General features: G+C 39.7%; 1 protein-coding gene across 5 annotated transcripts in view; it reads left to right on the forward strand.

The window, feature by feature from the left end:
* Positions 1–19,916, forward strand: part of WDR25 (WD repeat domain 25) — a 115,902-nt gene that overhangs the window by 50,643 nt on the left and 45,343 nt on the right. Inside the window, exon 2 of one of the 5 annotated variants that reach the window (XM_073349651.1) lies at positions 5,209–5,305. The exons of the other annotated variants lie outside the window; for them this stretch is intronic. Within the exon in view, the coding sequence (XP_073205752.1) occupies positions 5,261–5,305 (45 nt within the window). The 5' untranslated portion in view covers positions 5,209–5,260. The remainder of the gene's footprint in view (positions 1–5,208; positions 5,306–19,916) is intronic. 5 annotated transcript variants of the gene reach the window in all.

The raw sequence follows: 19,916 nt of genomic DNA on the forward strand, positions 1-19,916 counted from the left end.
GCAAAAATTATTTTATTTAAACATTTATATTTTAGTAGCATCTAGAGGTCAAGCAGGATGTTGCCCTGTTGTGGTAACCACTATTTAAACATAGTAAATGACAGTCCATGCCCCAAAGAACTTGCCAGTTGGCTTCAACAGATGATGTGTCCAAGTATGCATGCACATCAAGCCTTGTAAAAATGTAGTGCCTAATCCTGCAGACACACAAACACATGTACAATTTTGCTCACATCAGTAATACCATTATGTGCCAGGTGATATTGCATTTCCAGTTCTGTTATTGCCCACCAGCTGGTAACCCTTAATTGTTAGGGGTTCAGGACTTTATCAGTATCTTATCTCATAAAGCAATTTTTATTTGATGCCAAATCTTCAGCATCATTGCGTACTGTTTTGATTTTAGCCCTGAAGACATGAAGAATTCAGTTCCTATGTAACAGCTAAGGTTAAGATTTTGTCAGGTTTATATTTAGTAAAAGTCATGGACAGGTCATGGGCAATAAACAAAAATTCACGGAATCCCACGATGCCACCTGTCCATGACTTTAACTAAAAATAAAGGGGAGGGGAGGTGAGTTGACCAGAGGGGCGACTGAAGCCCAAGACCTTGGTGGGGGATTAGAGCCATGAGGGGCGGGTTCCAGTGGTGGCTGACAGCTCTGGGGCTCCTGCCACCCACCGCAGTTCGGAGCTCTGGGCCCCTGTTACCCATGGCAGCTGAGAGCTCTGGAGAGGGTGGCTTGGAGCTCCAGGGTCCCCAACGCCCGCAGTGACTCAGAGCTCTGGGGCCAGCAGCTCAGACCTGCAGGAGCCCCGGTGACTGAGATCTCCATGGTCCCTGCTGTCTGTGGCAGGTGACAGCTCCAGGGCCGGTGGCTCAGAGCTGTGCGACCCCCGCTGCCCGGGGTGACTGAGCGGTCTGGGGCTGTTAGCTTGGAGTTCCAGGGTCCCTGCTATCCATGGTGATTTGGAGGTCTATTTTTATTTTTTGTTTTTTAAAAGCTACAGTAAAGAATAGTGAATCAGTAAATTGGTTTTATTCCTCCAGTGAAAGTCATAGTAATATTCTGGTGAGTCAGCATATTTTCTTTCAACCATTTGTCTCTCCAAAAATGTTTTAAAGGAAGACTGTCAAGGTTTAATATCTGCAATATTTGAACTTATAAATTTTAAATAAAAAAACCCCCCAAAATTCAACTATAGGACATTAGCAGTTGTGGAAGGTCAACATACATTCTTCAAAAACACAATTCACATTTTAAAAAAGTATATGAAAAGCAATCAAATTATTGTCCTTGAGTAAATTATAATATGATTAATCATGTCTGGTTTCATATGGAACCCTTTTTACTTGTGTAGAAACTCAGCTTTCTTCATGTGTATTTATATGTTATTTTAGGATGTAGTGAAGCACTTTCATTTTGTAAAAAACATTGTCTGTAATCCTGCAAACACTTATGCACATGCTTAACTTAAGCAGTTCCACTAATTTCACTGGATCTACATGTGTGCTAAAAATGAGGCACATGTCTAGGCCTGGGCTACACTTGGGGTGGTTTTGAACTAAGATACGCAACTTCAGCTATGCTATTTGCGTAGCTGAAGGCGAAGCATCTTAGTTTGACTTAACTGGCCATCCTCATGGTGGCAAGTCTACAGCGGCGGCTCCCCCGTCGACTCTGCTTACTCCTCCTGCCGAGGTGGAGTACAGGTGTCGATTCAGGGATCGATTTATTGCATCTAAACGAGATGTGATGAAATCGATCCCCGATAGATCGATCACTACTCGCCGATCCGGGTATTTGTAGTGTCAGGGCCCTTATCAGTGTGAGTTTGGAATGAAAACATAAAGGACTGGCTGGAAAACAATTCTGTTTCGTGAAAAATTTTGAGATTTCAAAATTTGTTTTTGGTCCAATGCAGAACAAAAATGAAACCCTTGGAAATTTTTTGTGGAAAAAACTGGAGAGACAAAGAACCACCCACCCCAGAATAGCTGATCACCCAGTAATTAAGGCACTCATTTGGGATGTGGGAGAGTCTGTTCCGAATCAGGTAGAGCAGGAGGATAGGCTAATCTGGGATTGGGTCTCTCCCTCTCCTCTCCCCACCCCTCCAGAAATTCTGTCCTGGACCTGAGAAACTCTCCTGCCTAGATTTTCATGAAAACTGATATGTTATGGAGTCAAACTATTTTTTACATTTCTCTGACTGTTAATCTCAGTTGTGAGTTCACTTAGGCAGGGCTCAGAAGAAACTAATACAGATTTCTGAAAATGTACAAAAAAAGCTCCTTCCTCTTGGATATTCTGTACTCATCCAGACTGATGCATTTCTCTATAATTCCTATATTTGAAAAATTAATATTTTTTCCCAACTGATGATAAGATTCTTTAGTAGAAAAAGATTTTTGACATGAGAATTTACTTGGAGTATCTTTATCTGTAATTATATGTAGGGGAAGACTAGTGAAGTAATGATCATGTAGGTCAAGGTGTCTTACAGCAGTTCTATAATACATTTTGTTTAATTTATTTGAGCATAAGCTTTCGTGAGCTACAGCTCACTTCATCGGATGCATTCAGTGGAAAATACAGTGGGGAGATTTATATACATAGAGAACATGAAACAATGGGTGTTACCGTACACACTGTAACGAGAGTGATCACTTAAGGTGAGTTATTACCAGCAGGAGAGCGGGGGGGAAAAAACCTTTTGTAGTGATAATCAAGGTGGGCCATTTCCAGCAGTTGACAAGAACTTGTGAGGAACAGTGGGGAGTGGGGGGGGGGGTAAACAAGGGGAAATAATTTTACTTTGTGTAATGACCCATCCACTCCCAGTCTCTATTCAAGCCTAAGTTAATTGTATCCAGTTTGCAAATTAATTCCAATTCAGCAGTCTCTCATTGGAGTCTGTTTTTGAAGTTTTTTTGTTGAAGAATTGCAACTTTTAGGTCTGTAATCGAGTGACCAAAGAGATTGAAGTGTTCTCCGACTGGTTTTTGAATGTTATAATTCTTGACGTCTGATTTGTGTCCATTTATTCTTTTACATAGAGACTGACCAGTTTGACCAATGTACATGGCAGAGGGACATTGCTGGCACATGATGGCATATATCACATTGGTAGATGTGCAGGTGAATGAGTCTCTGATAGTGTGGCTGATGTGATTAGGCCCTATGATGGTGTCCCCTGAATAGATATGTGGACATAGTTGGCAACGGGCTTTGTTGCAAGGATAGGTTCCTGGGTTAGTGGTTCTGTTGTGTGGTGTGTGGTTGCTCGTGAGTATTTGCTTCAGATTGGGGGGCTGTCTGTAAGCAAGGACTGGCCTGTCTCCCAAGATCTGTGAGCGTGATGGGTTGTGCTTCAGGATAGGTTGTAGATCCTTGATGATGCGCTGGAGAGGTTTTAGTTGGGGGCTGAAGGTGATGGCTAGTGACGTTCTGTTGTTTTCTTTGTTGGGCCTGTCCTGTAGTTGGTAACTTCTGGGTACTCTTCTGTTTCTTCGCTTCAGGAGGTGGGTATTGTAGTAGTAAGAACGCTTGATAGTGATCTTGTAGGTGTTTGTCTCTGTCTGAGGGGTTGGAGCAAATGCGGTTGTATCATAGAGCTTGTCTGTAGACAATGGATCGTGTGGTGTGGTCTAGATGAAAGCTGGAGGACTGTAGGTAGGCATAGCGGTCAGTAGGTTTCCGGTATAGGGTGGTGTTTATGTGACCATCGCTTATTAGCACCATAGTGTCCAGGAAGTGGATCTCTTGTGTGGGCTGGTCCAGGTTGAGGTTTATGGTTGGATGGAAATTGTTGAAATCATGCTGGAATTCCTCAAGAGCTTCTTTTCCATGGGTCCAGATGATGAAGATGTCATCAATGTAGCGCAAGTAGAGTCCAGGGGCATTAGGAGATGAGAGCTGAGGAAGCGTTGTTCTAAGTCAGCCATAAAAATGTTGGCATACTGTGGGGCCATGTGGGTACCCATGGCAGTGCTGCTGATTTGAAGGTATACATTGTCCCCAAATGTGAAGTAGTTATGTGTGAGGACAAAGTCACAAAGTTCAGCCACCAGGTTTGCCGTGACATTATCGGGATGCTGTTCCTGACGGCTTGTAGTCCATCTTTGTGTGGAGTGTTGGTGTAGAGGGCTTCTACATCCACAGTCGCCAGGATGGGAGAACACTTCAATCTCTTTGGTCACTCGATTACAGACCTAAAAGTTGCAATTCTTCAACAAAAAAACTTCAAAAACAGACTCCAGCGAGAGACTGCTGAATTGGAATTAATTTGCAAACTGGATGCAATTAACTTAGGCTTGAATAGAGACTGGGAGCGGATGTGTCATTACACAAAGTAAAACTATTTCCCCTTGTTTATTCTCCCCCACCCCACACTGTTCCTCAGAGGTTCTTGTCAACTGCTGGAAATGGCCCACCTTGATTATCACTACAAAAGGCTTTTTTCCCTCCCGCTTTCCTGCTGGTAATAGCTCACCTTAAGTGATCACTCTTGTTACAGTGTGTATGGTAACAGCCATTATTTCATGTTCTCTATGTATATAAATCTCCCCACTGTATTTTCCACTGAATGCATCCGATGAAGTGAGCTGTAGCTCACGAAAGCTTATGCTCAAATAAATTTGTTAGTCTCTAAGGTGCCACAAGTACTCCTTTTCTTTTTGCGAATATAGACTAACACAGCTGCAAATCTGAAACCTTTGTTTAATTTGTGGAGGAATAACATATTTCAAAAGAAAAAAATAAAGTGATCTTTGAAGACTTAAATTTTATGAGGAGTTATTTTTGAAGGCAGCTATTAAGTATAATTTTCTATAATTTTCTTTGATTTAAAAAAAAAATGGCCCAAATAATGCTTGGAATTGGAGGTCTTCTCAGTTATGTTAAAAGCTCTATACTGGAACACCGTAAGTCAGTAGTTTATGGTTGCAGGGTGGGAATTAATATAAACATTTTATTTAAAAACAGTGGAACCATAAAGATCAGTGCTTCAGTTGTGTTGTTTTATTTTTTAAAATAAAGACTGTGTGGTTATGGACCCTCCCAAATCCTCTTGTAATTAATAGTTTCCTCTTTCAGGTTTTAGCCTTTTACTTTTAGTATTAGGATTTCTGTCTATATGCGTTTGTCTTGTGCAACAGATTATTTATGTTGTGATGTTGCAATTTGAGTCCCCTTGTAATGATAGATGCTGACTTGTGCGACATCGTGAGTTACTGCGGCAGTGTCACAACGTACAGATGCCCATGCAGAGTGAACATGCATGTAGCTCACTCCTAACACAGGTAAGCAGTAGCATAGACAGGGGGAGCAGAACAGCTATCTGGTCACTTTGCTGTGCTGGAGCTGCAGGAGGAACAACCGGCTGATAAGCTCTGCAGCTCATGCCAGGGACTGGCCCACAAGATAATGCCGCACTGCCTGTCAGCCCAGTCCAGGCCTGTAAAATATTCATCTCACATTATTAGTTGTTGTTGAGATAAAAGTGGATTTGCGAATTAGAATCCCAGGACATTGAAACACAAACATTTATGAGAAGTCAATTGTTTAAGGACTCCTAAATGGCCCACAGATTTTTTTCCTAAAGATTTTTAGATAAAAATACAGCTGCATTGCCATCTGCAGAATACTTCCATTCTAGCCCCTAATTAAAACAAAATGCTTTGTAGTTAGCTTCCCTTTACATCAAATTTAAGGTAATATATATTTAATAAAAGGAGCTCTGGGATTTTTTGTTAAAGCATCTTGTTGGTTTTACCAGGACCAGATGCTATTCATCCAAGTTTTCTGAAGGAACTCAAATATAAACTTGCAGCATTATTATCTGTGGTATGAAAAGGAGTACTTGTGGCACCTTGGAGACTAACAAATTTATTTGAGCATAAGCTTTTGTGAGCTACAGCTCACTTCATCGGATGCATGCAGTGGAAAATACAGTGGGGAGATTTTATATACACAGAGAACATAAAACAATGGGTGTTACCATACACAATGTAACAAGAGTGGTCAGCTATGGTGAGCTATTACCAGCAGGAGAGGAAAAACAAACAAACAAAAGCCTTTTGTAGTGATAATCAAGGTGGACCATTTCCAGCTGTTGACAAGAACATGTGAGGAACAGTAGGGGGGAAAATAAACATGGGGAAATAGTTTTACTTTGTGTAATGACACATCCACTCCCAGTCTTTATTCAAGCCTAATTTAATAGTGTCCAGTTTGCAAATTAATTCCAATTCAGCAGTCTCTCGTTGGAGTCTGTTTCTGAAGTTTTTTTGTTGAAGAATTGTAACTTTTAGGTCTGTAATCGAGTGACCAGAGAGATTGAAGTGTTCTCCGACTGGTTTTTGAATGTTATAATTCTTGCATCTGCTATGTGTCCATTTATTCCTTTACATAGAGACTGTCCAGTTTGACCAATGTACATGGCAGAGGGGCATTGCTGGCACATGATGGCATATATCACATTGGTAGATGTGCAGGTGAATGAGTCTCTGATAGTGTGGCTGATGTGATTAGGCCCTATGATGGTGTCCCCTGAATAGATATGTGGACATAGTTGGCAACGGGCTTTGTTGCAAGGATAGGTTCCTGGGTTAGTGGTTCTGTTGTGTGGTGTGTGGTTGCTAGTGAGTATTTGCTTCAGGTTGTGGGGCTGTCTGTAAGCAAGGACTGGCCTGTCTCCCAAGATCTGTGAGAGTGATGGGTCGTCCTTCGGGATAGGTTGTAGATCCTTGATGATGCGCTGGAGAGGTTTTAATTGGGGGCTGAAAGTGATGGCTAGTGACGTTCTGTTATTTTCTTTGTTGGGCCTGTCCTGTAGTTGGTAACTTCTGGATTCTCTTCTGGCTCTGTCAGTTTGTTTCTTCACTTCAGGAGGTGGGTATTGTAGTTGTAAGAACGCTTGATAGAGATCTCGTAGGTGTTTGTCTCTGTCTGAGGGGTTGGAGCAAATGCGATTGTATCGTAAAGTTTGGCTGTAGACAATGGATCGTGTGGTGCGGGTTAGGAACCTATCCTTGCAACAAAGCCCATTGCCAACTGTGTCCACATATCTATTCAGGGGACATCATAATAGGGCCTAATCACATCAGCCACACTATCAGAGGCTCGTTCACCTGCAGATCTACCAATGTGATATATGCTATCATGTCCCAGCAATGCCCCTCTGCCGTGTACATTGGCCAAACCGGACAGTCTCTACGTAAAAGAATAAATGGACACAAATCAGACGTCAAGAATTATAACATACAAAAACCAGTTGGAGAACACTTCAGTCTCTCTGGTCACTCGATTACAGACCTAAAAATTGCAATTCTTCAACAAAAAAACTTCAAAAACAGACTCCAACGAGAGACTGCTGAATTGGAATTAATTTGCCAACTGGACACCATTACATTCGGCTTGAATAAAGACTGGGAGTGGATGTGTCATTACACAATGTAAAACTATTTCCCCAGGTTTATTTTCCCCGCCTACTGTTCCTCACACGTTCTTGTCAACTGCTGGAAATGGTCCACCTTGATTATCACTACAAAAGGTTTTTTTTGGGGGGGAGGTTTGTTTTTTTTCCCCTCTCCTGCTGGTAATAGTTCACCTTACCTGATTACTCTTGTTACAGTGTGTATGGTAACACCCATTGTTTCATGTTCTCTGTGTATATAAAATCTCCCCATTGTATTTTCCACTCCATGCATCCGATGAAGTGAGCTGTAGCTCACGAAAGCTTATGCTCAAATAAATTTGTTAGTCTCTAAGATACCACAAGTACTCCTTTTCTTTTGCGGATACAGACTAAATGGCTGCCACTCTGAAACCTATCTGTGGTAAATCAGCCTCTGTATCAGATGACTGGTGGATAATAATGTAACACTGATTTTTTAAAAAGGCTCCAGAAGTGATTCTGGCAATTACAGGCTAGTAAGTGTATCAGTATTGGGCAAATTGGTCGAAAGTATAGTGAAGAACAGAATGATCAGACGCATAGATGAACATAGTATTTTGGGGAAGAGTCAACAAGGCTTTTGTAAAGAGAAATCGTGCCTCACCAACCTATTAGAATTCTTTGAGGGCAGTCAACAGACATTTGGTCCAGCATGATCCAGTACATATAGCGTACTCAGACTTTCAAAAAGCCTTTGACAAGGCCCCTCACCAAAGACTCCTAAGTAAAGTAGGCAGTCATGGGATGAAGAGAGAAGGTCTTCCCATGGATTAGTAACTAATGGAAAGATAGGAAACAATAGTTAGGAATAAATGGTCAGTTTTCACAGTGGAGAGAGGTAAATAGTGGAGTCCTCCAAGGATTTCTACTGCGACCTGTGCTGTTCAACATATAAATGATCTGGAAAAATGGTAAACAATGAGGCGGCAAAGTTTGCAGATGATATAAAATTACTCAAGATAGTTAAGTCCAAAGCACACTGCAAAAAGTTACAAAGGGATCTCACTAAACTGGGTGACTGGGCTAGAAAATGGCAGATGAAATTCAGTGTTGATAAATGCAAAGTAATGCACATTGGAAAACATAATACTAATTATACATACAACATGATGGAGTCTAAATTAGCTGTTACACTCAAGAAAGAGATCTTGAAGTTTTCTTGGATTGTTCTCTGAAAACATCAGCTCAATGTGCAGTGGCAATCAAAAAAAACTACCAGAATGTTAGGAATCATGAGCAAGAAGATAGATCAGGGGTTGGCAACCTTTCAGAAGTGGTGTGCCGAGTCTTCATTTATTCACTCTAATTTAAGGTTTCATGTGCCAGTAATACATTTTAAGGTTTTTAGAAGGTCTCTTTTTATAAGTCTTTAATATATAACTAAACTATTGTTGTATGTAAAGTAAATAAGGTTTTCAAAATGTTTAAGAAGCTTCATTTATAATTAAATTAAAATGCAGAGCCCCCTGGACTGGTGGCCAGGACCTGGCCAGTGTAAGTGCCCCTGAAAATCAGCTCACGTGCCGCAGGTTGCCTACCCCTGGGATAGATAATAAGATAGAAAAATATCATAATGCCACTTTATAAATCCATAGTGTGCCCACACCTTGAATACCACGTGCAGTTTTGATTGCTCCCATCTTAAGATATATTAGAATTGGAAAAGTCCAGTGATTAGCGGGTATGGAACAGCTTCCATATAAGGAGAGATTTAAAACTCTGAGACTGTTCATTTTAGAAAAGAGATGATTTTGGGGGGATGTGATAGAGATCTATAAAAATGAATGGTGTGTGGAAAGTGAATAAGGAAGTGCTATTTGCCCCTTCACATAACACATGACCTAGCAATCACCCAATGAAATGAATAATGAGCAGGTTTAAAACAAACATAAGGAAGTACTTTTTCACAAAAAGTAGAGTCAACCTGTGGAACTCCTTACCAGGGGATGTTGTGAAGGCTAAAAGTATAACTGAGTTAAAAAAAGAATTAGATAAGTTCACAGAGGATAGGTCTATCAATGGCTATTATCCAAGATGGTCAGGGACGCAACCCCATGCTCTAGGTATCCCTAAACTTCTGACTTCTTGAGGCTGGAACTGGACGATGGGTTGGATTACTCGATAATTGCCCTGTTCTGTTCATTCCCTCCGAAGTATCTGGCCCTGGCTGTTATTGGAAGTCAGGATACTGGGCTAATTTGACCATTGGTCGGATCCAGTATGGCCATTCTTGTGTTTTTAGGTTCTAACGAAATGCAGGATTTTAATTTTATGTAGAACTTCAGTCCTTTGTGTACAAAGCAGGAAAAGAACTTTAGTTTAATGATCCTAGGTATATGTTCCCTTTTTGCAGTGAATGCTTTATGCTGTTGGTCTGTCATCCCCTATTATATATGTTTTGTTCTTCAATGTATTGTGAGATTTGCTGATTGTATAAGAAAAAGGAGAGCAAACCACATATACTGTAGTTTCTCATTTAGGCTAATGTGTCTGCCAGAACACGTTTTCAGAAGTAATCTTGCAAAATAAGTAATCTTGGCTGGTGTCCAAATATTTTTCTAAAGAGTGTGCTGTAGTACACTAATGGATGATATTGTACCAGTCTCTCTCACCTCACATATCTCCTGATCGTGTTTGCAAAAACTGTGATGTTGGCAGACCAGATATCAGCTTATGCAAGAGCCCCAGCCCAATTCACGTGTATGGTAGTATAGAGCAAAGCGATTGTTAAATGTATAAGAGTGTATTTGGCGTTTAACCTAGGGCTGTCAAATGATTAAAAATTTAATCACAAGTAATCATGAGATAAAAAAATAGTCACTATTAATTGCAGTTTTAATTGCACTGTTAATAATAGAATACCAATTTAAATTTATTATAAATATTTTGGATTTTTTTTTTCCTTTTCAAATATACTACTTTCAATTACAACACAGAATACAAAGCATACAGTGCTCACTTTATTTTTGATTACAAATGTTTGCATTGTAAAAAAGTTAAACAAAAGAAATAGTGTTTTTCAGTTCACCGCATACTTTAGTGCAATCTGTTTATCACGAAAGTGCAACTTACAATTGTAGAATTTTTTTTTTACATAACTGCACTCAAAAACAAAACAATGTAAAACTTTAGCGCCTACAAGTCGAATCTGAAGGGGCATACAAATGTTTAACATATCTGACACATAAATACCTTGCAACGCTGACTACAACAGTGCCATGCGAACTCCTGCTCTAACTTTCAAGTGACTTTGTAAATAAGAAATGGGCAGCATTATCTCCCATAAATGTAAACAAACTTGTTTTTCTTAGCGATTGGCTGAACTAGAAGTAGGACTGAGTGGACTTGTATGACGTGAATTGAAAAATACTTTTTCTTTTGTTTATCTTTTTACAGTGCAAATATCTGTAATAAAAATTATACTATAAAGTGAACACTATACACTTTGTATTCTGTATTGTAATTGAAATCAATATATTTGAAAATGTAAAAAAACATCCAAAAATATTTATAATACATTTAAATTGGTATGCTACTATTGTTTAACAGTGCGATTAAAATTGTAATTAATTGTGACAATTTTTTAATCTAGTTAATTTGTTTTGCGTTAATCGCATGCAGTAACTGTGATAAACTAGTTTAAACTTCATGAAAACTAATGGGATGTTCTTTGAATTGTTTTCACGTATCTGTATCCTGTTATAATGTAACAGCGAACATTTACGTTGTGTATAAACCTATAACTAAATAACCGATCAAACGAAAGAAGCCTTGTGGAATGCAAATGAAGAACTTTAGCAGAAAAGTGCTCAAAGACTCAAAGTGCATTCGTCACTTACCATAATCAAAGGAAAAGCCCACATGGGTAGTGACAGTGTCAGCTTGTTTTCTGGAGAAGAAGCTGTAATCATGGATTCAAGGAAAGATCCTGGATCTCTAGACAGGTTGGACTCTTACAGGGAAGTGACCAGATGTGAAGCGGAAATCTCCAGAGATAATCTGGGAACCCTGAAAAGACTTTTGGAAAACTGGCAGTTTACTACATCACCACCACCATTTGCAATTACAAACTGTGGCTCATCTGTACATATATTTTACCTGCTTTAACCTCTTAATAACTCTCATTTAGTTTTCTTAGCTAATATACCTTTAGTTAGTTTACTATAGAATTGTCTGGTATCGTTGTCTTTGGTGTAGGATCTGGAGTAGCAGCTGATCTGGGGTAAGTGACTGATCTCTTGGGACTGAAAGCAACCTGGTGTGGTGTGATTTTTGGTTTAAGTGACCTTTTATCACAAAGTTCAGGTTGTCTGGGTGGCAAGATAGACTAGAGAGTATAAGGGGACTGTCTGTGACTCCATGGTAAGATCGTTATGGGGATCCAGGAGTTCACATTTCTTACTGGCCTGGTGAAATATAATTACAGAACATACCACCAGTTTGGGGTGTCTGTCATGTTTTCTGACAGTCTACCCTGAGTTAGGCAGTCACAGTTGTGAACCACTCCAGACAGCGTGACAAAAACATTTATTCATACATTTTTGTTAAAATTCAAACCAGTTTACACTTCCATGTTGAAGTAATACTTGCCTTCTGAAGAAAGATTTAATAAGTGGACAACCCCTGGAAAGAGAAATATGCCCAGGTAGAAAGTTGAGTATCAATCTATTGTAGGAAGTGTGCATTAAAACATGCAAAAAGAAAAGGAGTACTTGTGGCACCTTAGAGACTAACCAATTTATTTGAGCATGAGCTTTCGGTTGCATCCGATGAAGTGAGCTGTAGCTCACGAAAGCTCATGCTCAAATAAATTGGTTAGTCTCTAAGGTGCCACAAGTACTCCTTTTCTTTTTGCGAATACAGACTAACACAGCTGATACTCTGAAACCTGTCATTAAAACATGTCAATTCATGGAAGAGTATTTTCAGACAATGCAGAGAATATGAAAACAGGTGCAAGGTTACATACATTACATGCAAATGAATTAGCACAAATGTATAGAAAAAGATGCTACATTAAATAGTTATGACCTTTGTATTGTTTGGAGAGAAACTGAATAATCAGTAACTTCACTGAAACCTGCTGGTGTTTCTGTGACATCCGTCGGCCTTGCACCGTGGACTTTCAGAAGGTCTTGTTTTTCAATTATTTTTTAATAATATTGTTCGGGGGTTATTTAAGTTATATTTGTCCTATGTGCTAAAAGCTAATGCTGTCAGCACGCTGACCCTTTTCTGTAAAATGAGCTGATGTGAGTGGTCAGCTTCCCAAAGTCAAATAATGCTTTTATGTTCTGTGATCCAGGTCAGAAATTTCAGACTAAATGTTATTTCACTATTGGGAACTTTTTCTGTATATAATAGGCTTTCATTTCTAAAGCTTCAGGATTGAGAGATATCAGCCTTTAAAACTGTTGCTGGTCCAAGCCTGAATATTGCATACCCTGTACCCCAGACAATGGTTGAAATGGTTTAAATATAATCAGAGTTAGGAATCTTTCATTTCAGCTGCTCATTTCCCGCTTCCATTTACATTGATAAGAGTTGTAAACATATAATGAGGGGAGAATATACCCCACTGCACTGCTTTTTCTTGAGGATATGTATATCCTAGATCAGGGATCGGCAACCTTTGGCACGTGGCCTTCCAGGGTAAGCCCCTGGTGGGCCGGGCTGGTTTGTTTACCTGCTGCATCCGCAGGTTCGGCTGATAGCAGCTCCCACTGGCCGCGGTTCGCTGTCCCAGGCCAATGGGAGCTGTGGGAAGGGGTGCGGGCTGAGGGATGTGCTGGCCGTCGCTTCCCACAGCCTCCATTGGCCTGGGATGGCGAACTGCAGACAGTGGGAGCTGCTATCGGCCAAACCTGCAGATGCGGCAGGTAAACAAACTGGCCCGGCCTGCCAGAGGGCTTACCCTGGTGGGCCGTGTGCCAAAGGTTGCTGATCCCTGTCCTAGGTTAAAGGGAAGAACGTGACTTACTCGGATGAAGTATCAATGAATGTGTAATAAGCAAGAAAGGGATATATTGACACATGTCCTTCCTTTTCTTATATTCCATCTATTTGTTTGCTTCCTTTGTCCCTTATAAATGTTGGCTGACTCTATTCCTTTCCACCATGGAGTCACACTTTCACTTCTGCTGCACCGTTTGTCTGGATATTTTCCATCCAGACCATTGAATCACTTCCTCACTTTGAATCACATCTTAAAACTTTCTTTTACTCTTCAGTCTACTATCAACTCTTTTTTTGCTGTAAATTGTTTTACTGTATTTCATTTTAAGGATGATTTATATAGAATTAAAATATATTGTGGAGTCAGTGTTTTCGGAAGGGGGTTCTGTACAATTCTCCCCTATTCAATCTGCAGTTGGTCGGAAAGGCTCCAGTGAAGGGAAGTTGGAACCAGCTCCCTTCAGAGCCCATAGGTATTTCTCCTTTGATTTGGAAGAGGGGTTGCTAGAGAGGCCTTTTGAAAACTAAACTCATTGCTTCCTCTGTGCTCTCAGCTGCTACCAGCTTGACCCTATGTTGCATTGCTACTGCACCAGTGACCAACATAGTGGCTCACACTGGAGCTTTCAAACAAAGGTTTGCCATGCTTCCCATGCATTATAGTTGCATGGGCTCATGAATGTTATTTTTGGGAAGCCACTGTGTTCTACTGGTTAGCATATGGGGCTGAGACTCTACCTTGTATTACTGACTTCTCCACTGTGTGGCCATGGAGAAATCATTTAACATCTCGGTGCTTAAAGTTCTCCATCAGTGAACTGGAGATAATACTTGTAAGTCACTTTGAGCTTTTTAGATGAAATGTGCTAAATAAGTACAAATTATTAGTCTTAATTATTCTTTATTTGTATTTTTGTAGTGCCTAGAAGCCCCATTCATGGACCAGAACCCCATTATGTTAGGTACTGTACAAACGCAGAACAAAAAGACAATTTCTTTCCCCAAAGAGATTAAAATCTATAAGACAAAAGACATGAGTTACACAAACGGGAATAACAAGGAAACAATGGGACAGTACTGGTCAGAATTATAGGCAGTGATCTCAGCAATGGTAAATATTACACGTACCTGGTTGTTCTTTGCAAGTAATAATATTTAGCACATATTCACTCAAGCAAAGCTGATTAGTGTAAGGAATATTTGGCCAGCTGTAGAAGGAAATGTTATAGTGGGCCATTTATACTGCATTATCTAGACATAAAAGCCAACATTTTCAAACTTGGATGCCTAGAATTAGTCACCTAAGTTTCTATTTGGTCACCTAACATAAAAACTCTAATTTTCAGAGGTATGGGACACTCAGAACACCCCTTGGCATTAATGACACTGGTAGGTGCACAGAACTTCTGAAAATCAGGCCACTTAAATTTAGATGCCTAAATAGGAACTCTAGGTGATTAACCTGGTGTAACCAAATTAAAGGTGTCAGTGAAAGGGTAAAGATGAGGTGCTGTGGTCGTCTTAATGTAGAATATCCTTGCTTTTGTGATAATTTATGATTAAGTCATTGTTTTTTAATAAGAAGGAGTCCGGTGGCACCTTAAAGACTAACAGATTTATTTGAGCATAAGCTTTTGTGGGTAAAAACCCCACTACTTCAAATGCATTGTTTAGCTGTTGTATTCCATTTTGTTTGTTTTTAAAATGATAATATGATTTATAATGAAAATAGTTTACTGTTGAAATTACACATCATAATGGTCCTTTAATGGCATCTTAATGGCATCCCCCAGGATTTACATTGAAATGGTTACTTCACAGTGGCTTGTAATGGCATCATTTACAAGTCTCCATAAATTTTGTATTGATTTAATTAATGTACCAATGATTTCTAAGTCTAAATTCCCATTCTTGGGAATAGAAAGAGAGCAGTGTTGGGAAAAACTGCTTGATATACATAGCATCTGTTTTTCAAACAAACATTTCAGCTGTCTCAGTATTAGTAAGATACTCAGTATTTATAAGATACTAATTTACATTTATAAGGATATTGTCAACATCAGTAGATCACCAAAATCCATGTGCATTAAGTTGATTTTCTTTCCAGTTAGGAAGATCAGAATTCCTTTTTATCATGACATTGCTGCAAGGCGTCCAGTATTACCATAAAATAATAACTTATTGCGCAACCTATGCTAATACAGTATGACAGTGTTAGAGGCTTTAAACTGTATTTAAGCCTATCACTATAACTTATGACTGTCTTTAAACCTATCACTACATTTATTTGAAGCAATTATGCACTATTTATAAAACTATCATAAGCCATTTTTGTAATTCAGTGCTAGATACTACAGTGATTGCTAATATATGGTAAAAATACTTAAGATAGATACTAATGCTGCCTTTATTTCAATGTGCTGGTGATAAAGCTGACAACAAGACTAAAAGTTACTATAATAAGAATACATGGTCTTCCCTCCGTCTGAGTTGCCCCTAGGGAATGACGAGGAGAGGGTCATGAGCATTCCTTCTTGCACTGGTCTGCAGGGCAGCCTAAACATGCCTTGGAGGGAGCAGATTGTACCATCTGAAGATGGATGCATCTCCCCAAGGCACAATATTTATCCAAGTGCTTGCTGAGCTAGTGCAGCTCTATATGACCTCAACACAAAATGTTTCTTAAAGGCACAGCTTCATTCTAAATAGACAAACCTATGGGTCTGGGTACAATTTATTCCATTGTTTGTATACAATTCCTGTGCCTAACAAATAATAAAAAAAAAGCCTACCTCTTACTTAAACTCTACCTTCAATTCTCAATGGGCTGGACTGATCCTTCAGCAGCATATGTAATAGCTGGTGTGCCACACAGTCCGATGTTTTGAGTTGTTGATGGTATGAAATAATTTTCCATATTATGAAATGAAACCTGGATCCAGATCCAGAACTGTATTCTGGCCAAAACCTCTAGATCCGAGGGATGTGCTGTCTGCTCTTCCTGCAGCCCCCATTGGCCTGGAACCAGTGGGAGCTGCGATCGGCGGAACCTGCGGATGCGGCAGGTAAACAAACCGTCCCGGCCCACCAGGGGCTTTCCCTGAACAAGCGGCAGCCCTAGTTTGAGAACCACTGCTCTAGATGGAAAAACCATGACTTGGGGCCATTATGGTACCAGTAAGGTTCTTTTAGTTATATCTGTCAGATTCTCTCTTTTATTGTATTTGAAGAGGATAATAGTGTCTACACTGGCAACTGAATGACAAATTTTTTGTCGTTCAGAGGGGTGAAACCAACACCCCCCCCCCAGCCGCTGACAAAGCTACCAAAGCTCGTTGGGGGGGTGGAAGTTTGTTTTTGGCGGGAGAACTCTCTCCTGCCAACAAACAGCAGCTACACTGTGTGCCTTTTTGTGGCATGGGTATAGCAGCACAGCAGTGTCACTAAAAGGTGCATAGTGTAGACAAAGTCTAATAGACCAGGGTGTTGGAACAATTTGTATAGTGGGGGTGCTGAGAGCCATTGAACCAAACTGTAAACCCTGTATATAATGGAAACAATTTCAAGCCAGGGTGTGATGCATCAACCCCTAGTATCCCTAGTTCCAGCACCTATGCTAATAGAGAACAACAGAGGATCAGGCAATGTAAAACTAAAGAAATTCTAGTGGCACCATACTGGACCAAAAATCATAGTTTTAAAATTGAGGGATGCATATTAACCATAAAACTGATTGGCAATGGCAGAAATATGGTATAAGCTTACTGGACTGGAAAAAGTCCAAAACCTTAAAGTTCAGTTCATTCAAGTAAAAACATTCTTTAAATTTCATCTGAATCTTGGCATTGTGTTGCCTCAAAATATTAAGTTATTAGAGACTAATCTATAGACAAGTTTGGTTTCCTGACTGAAAGAACACAAACAGTATATTTCTTTAAAAGCCTGAGAAGAGGTGTTTTTTACTGTTGTGTCAACATTTCCATTATAACTACAGAAGTAGGAATAATGCCAAAGTAATAAAAAGAGAGCCATTTTCTTTCTTGAGAAAAAAAAACCGAATAAACAAACTTTATGAATAGATAAAAAGATTATTGTTCATAATTGAAATCATGTACTGTCACACTGTAAAGTAATATTTTCAAAGTAGCACCTTGAAGTGTGTGAGTTTAAGTTGTTAGCTAAGAAATTGAAAATCCAGTCCACTGTCATGGGATAAAAGAGCGAACTTAGTTTAAAAAAAACAAAACAAAAAAAAAAAACAAAGATGTTTCTGTGTTCCACCCAGTGATAATGCTGAGCATCTTAAAAGATTTAGAGTTTTGAAAGAATGTGGCGTGTGACACCTGCTTTAAAAATAGCTTTCTGTGTCAAAATAGGTAAAAGGAATCAAAGATAAATTCTTTCCAACTTTATAGCTTAGATTTGCATGATTGCATGGAATCCCATAAGATTAAATAGGTATTAATATATATGTATCAAGGAGTATGCATATCTCAGTCTCTATTTTTAATTGAGTCCTTATATTCCCCCCGATTTTTGTTCTTTTTATAGATTTTAATATGTAAAATCATGCTCCATATACAGGCAGAAAAAACTTTTCTCCCAAAACTTTGCCTGAAAAATGCAGATTCAGATTGACTGAAACATTACGTGAATTTGTGTTGAAAACTATCTCCAAAGAGCTTGACTTTTGGATATTTACGGATTCTGCTTTGTTCTACTCCGTTGCCTCAATTTTTGTTCTGTATATTATACTGCACTCATCACTGTAGTATTTTAATGAGATGTCTTCCTAGAAAAAACACTGGATATTCTGCTTGACGGGTTTGGAGCGCGCAAGATAATATTTTATTATAGGTAGTATGCTATGTAAAAATTAATATATAACTTATAAATCACATATCATATGCATAATACATTGTATTTTTATAGTATGGCAAAAGAAAAATCCCAACAATTCATTGTTTCGTAGCAAAAATTAATCGGAATAAACATTTGTAAATAAGTATATATATAAAAAAAGCAGTGTATTAAACAACATGACTAACATCTGTGATGTTTGTTCTCTAATCCTCTCCCCATGCATTCATTGGAGTCTCTTGTTTTGATAGGTTTTTTAAAAAAAATACTATGTATTGATGTTAGTGAAATGCATCTTGCACTGGAGCAGTAAGTGCTGTGGTTTGTGATAGCCCTTCATTGTGGGGGAGCTCATTCCACAGTTTTAGACCTGCCCCCAAGAATGTCCTGTCTCCTGGCATTGAAAATCAGTGGTTTGTGTTACATCCTTGCCCTGTACCCAGTCAGGCCCTACATGCTTCCAAGCCGACTGAATCTAGGTAGAGTCTAGTCACTGTTTCTAGCTCTGGGACTCTAGGACAGACTCCCAGGCTCAGACCTGGCTATGAAACCCTTCCTTGTGTGTCACTGCCATTCTAGACTCCAGAATCCGTGTCTGAGACCTCCTGAGTCCTACCGGTCCCTAGCACACACTCCCCCAGAGCTCCAGCTAAGCTGTGGGCACTCCAAACTTCTAGTTAAGCTCCTTTGAAGAAAACATGGTGGGAAAGGAAGGAACACAGGCTTAGCAAAGGAATTTCATAACCACAGAAACTTTATCCCTAAAACACTCGAGAGTTCCAGATCATTGAAAAGAAAACAAAAGTCATGAGACACACTTTCCCCTGGTCTGATCTCACCCCCTCTTGGGAGTCTAATGTTTGTCAGCTTTCAGGAATAGTCAGAGTACCTCCTGCTCTCTCACCCTCCTGCAAGTCTTTCATGTGGCGAGGGTTGATCCCCCTGTACAAAGCAGAATCCTACTCTTTAGTTAAGTCTCTCTTTCTCTGCCATGTCCTCCACGGGGAAGCTCCAACCCCCCTCAAGGCATGCTTACCCTAGCCCCCCATAAAGGCTGCTTAGTAGAAAGTCCATTGTCTCATTATCTCACAATAACCAGCCCCTCCCAATCAAAGTTGATGATTGCCGTCTTGATGGTTTCTTGGTGATAGTCCTTCAACGTGATGTCAAGCACCTTTCTCAGGTAGGACAGCTATCCAGAATGCAGTTCAATAAGTTGTATTTGGGCATGTCCAGACTTATGCAGTCACAGTATCCAATACTTCACACAGCAAACAAGATAGAGTTAATAATTTAACTCAGATATATCTCATTCTGTCACAGTTGGTCATGCATAGGGTGATCGGACATCCCGATAAAATCGGGACTGTCCTGATATTTAGTTCGTTGTCCTGCGTCCCGACTGATGCACGGTCGGGACGCCATTTGTTCTGATATTGCAGCTTTGACCGCTCCGGCCATTTTATTTATTTATTTATTTTTGCTTTGGCAACTCTGCTCTGGCGGTTTTTTGTTGTTGTTGCTTCCCCCATGTGTCCTGATATTTTGTCTATTTCATCTGGTCACCCTAGTCACGCATGACTTTCAACCTCTGAATAGTTTACTATTCACATGGAAAGTGCACAACTAGTTTCCTTGGG

The sequence above is a fragment of the Lepidochelys kempii genome, chromosome 6, assembly GCF_965140265.1.
Source record: "Lepidochelys kempii isolate rLepKem1 chromosome 6, rLepKem1.hap2, whole genome shotgun sequence".
Classification (NCBI taxonomy): Eukaryota; Metazoa; Chordata; order Testudines; family Cheloniidae; genus Lepidochelys; species Lepidochelys kempii.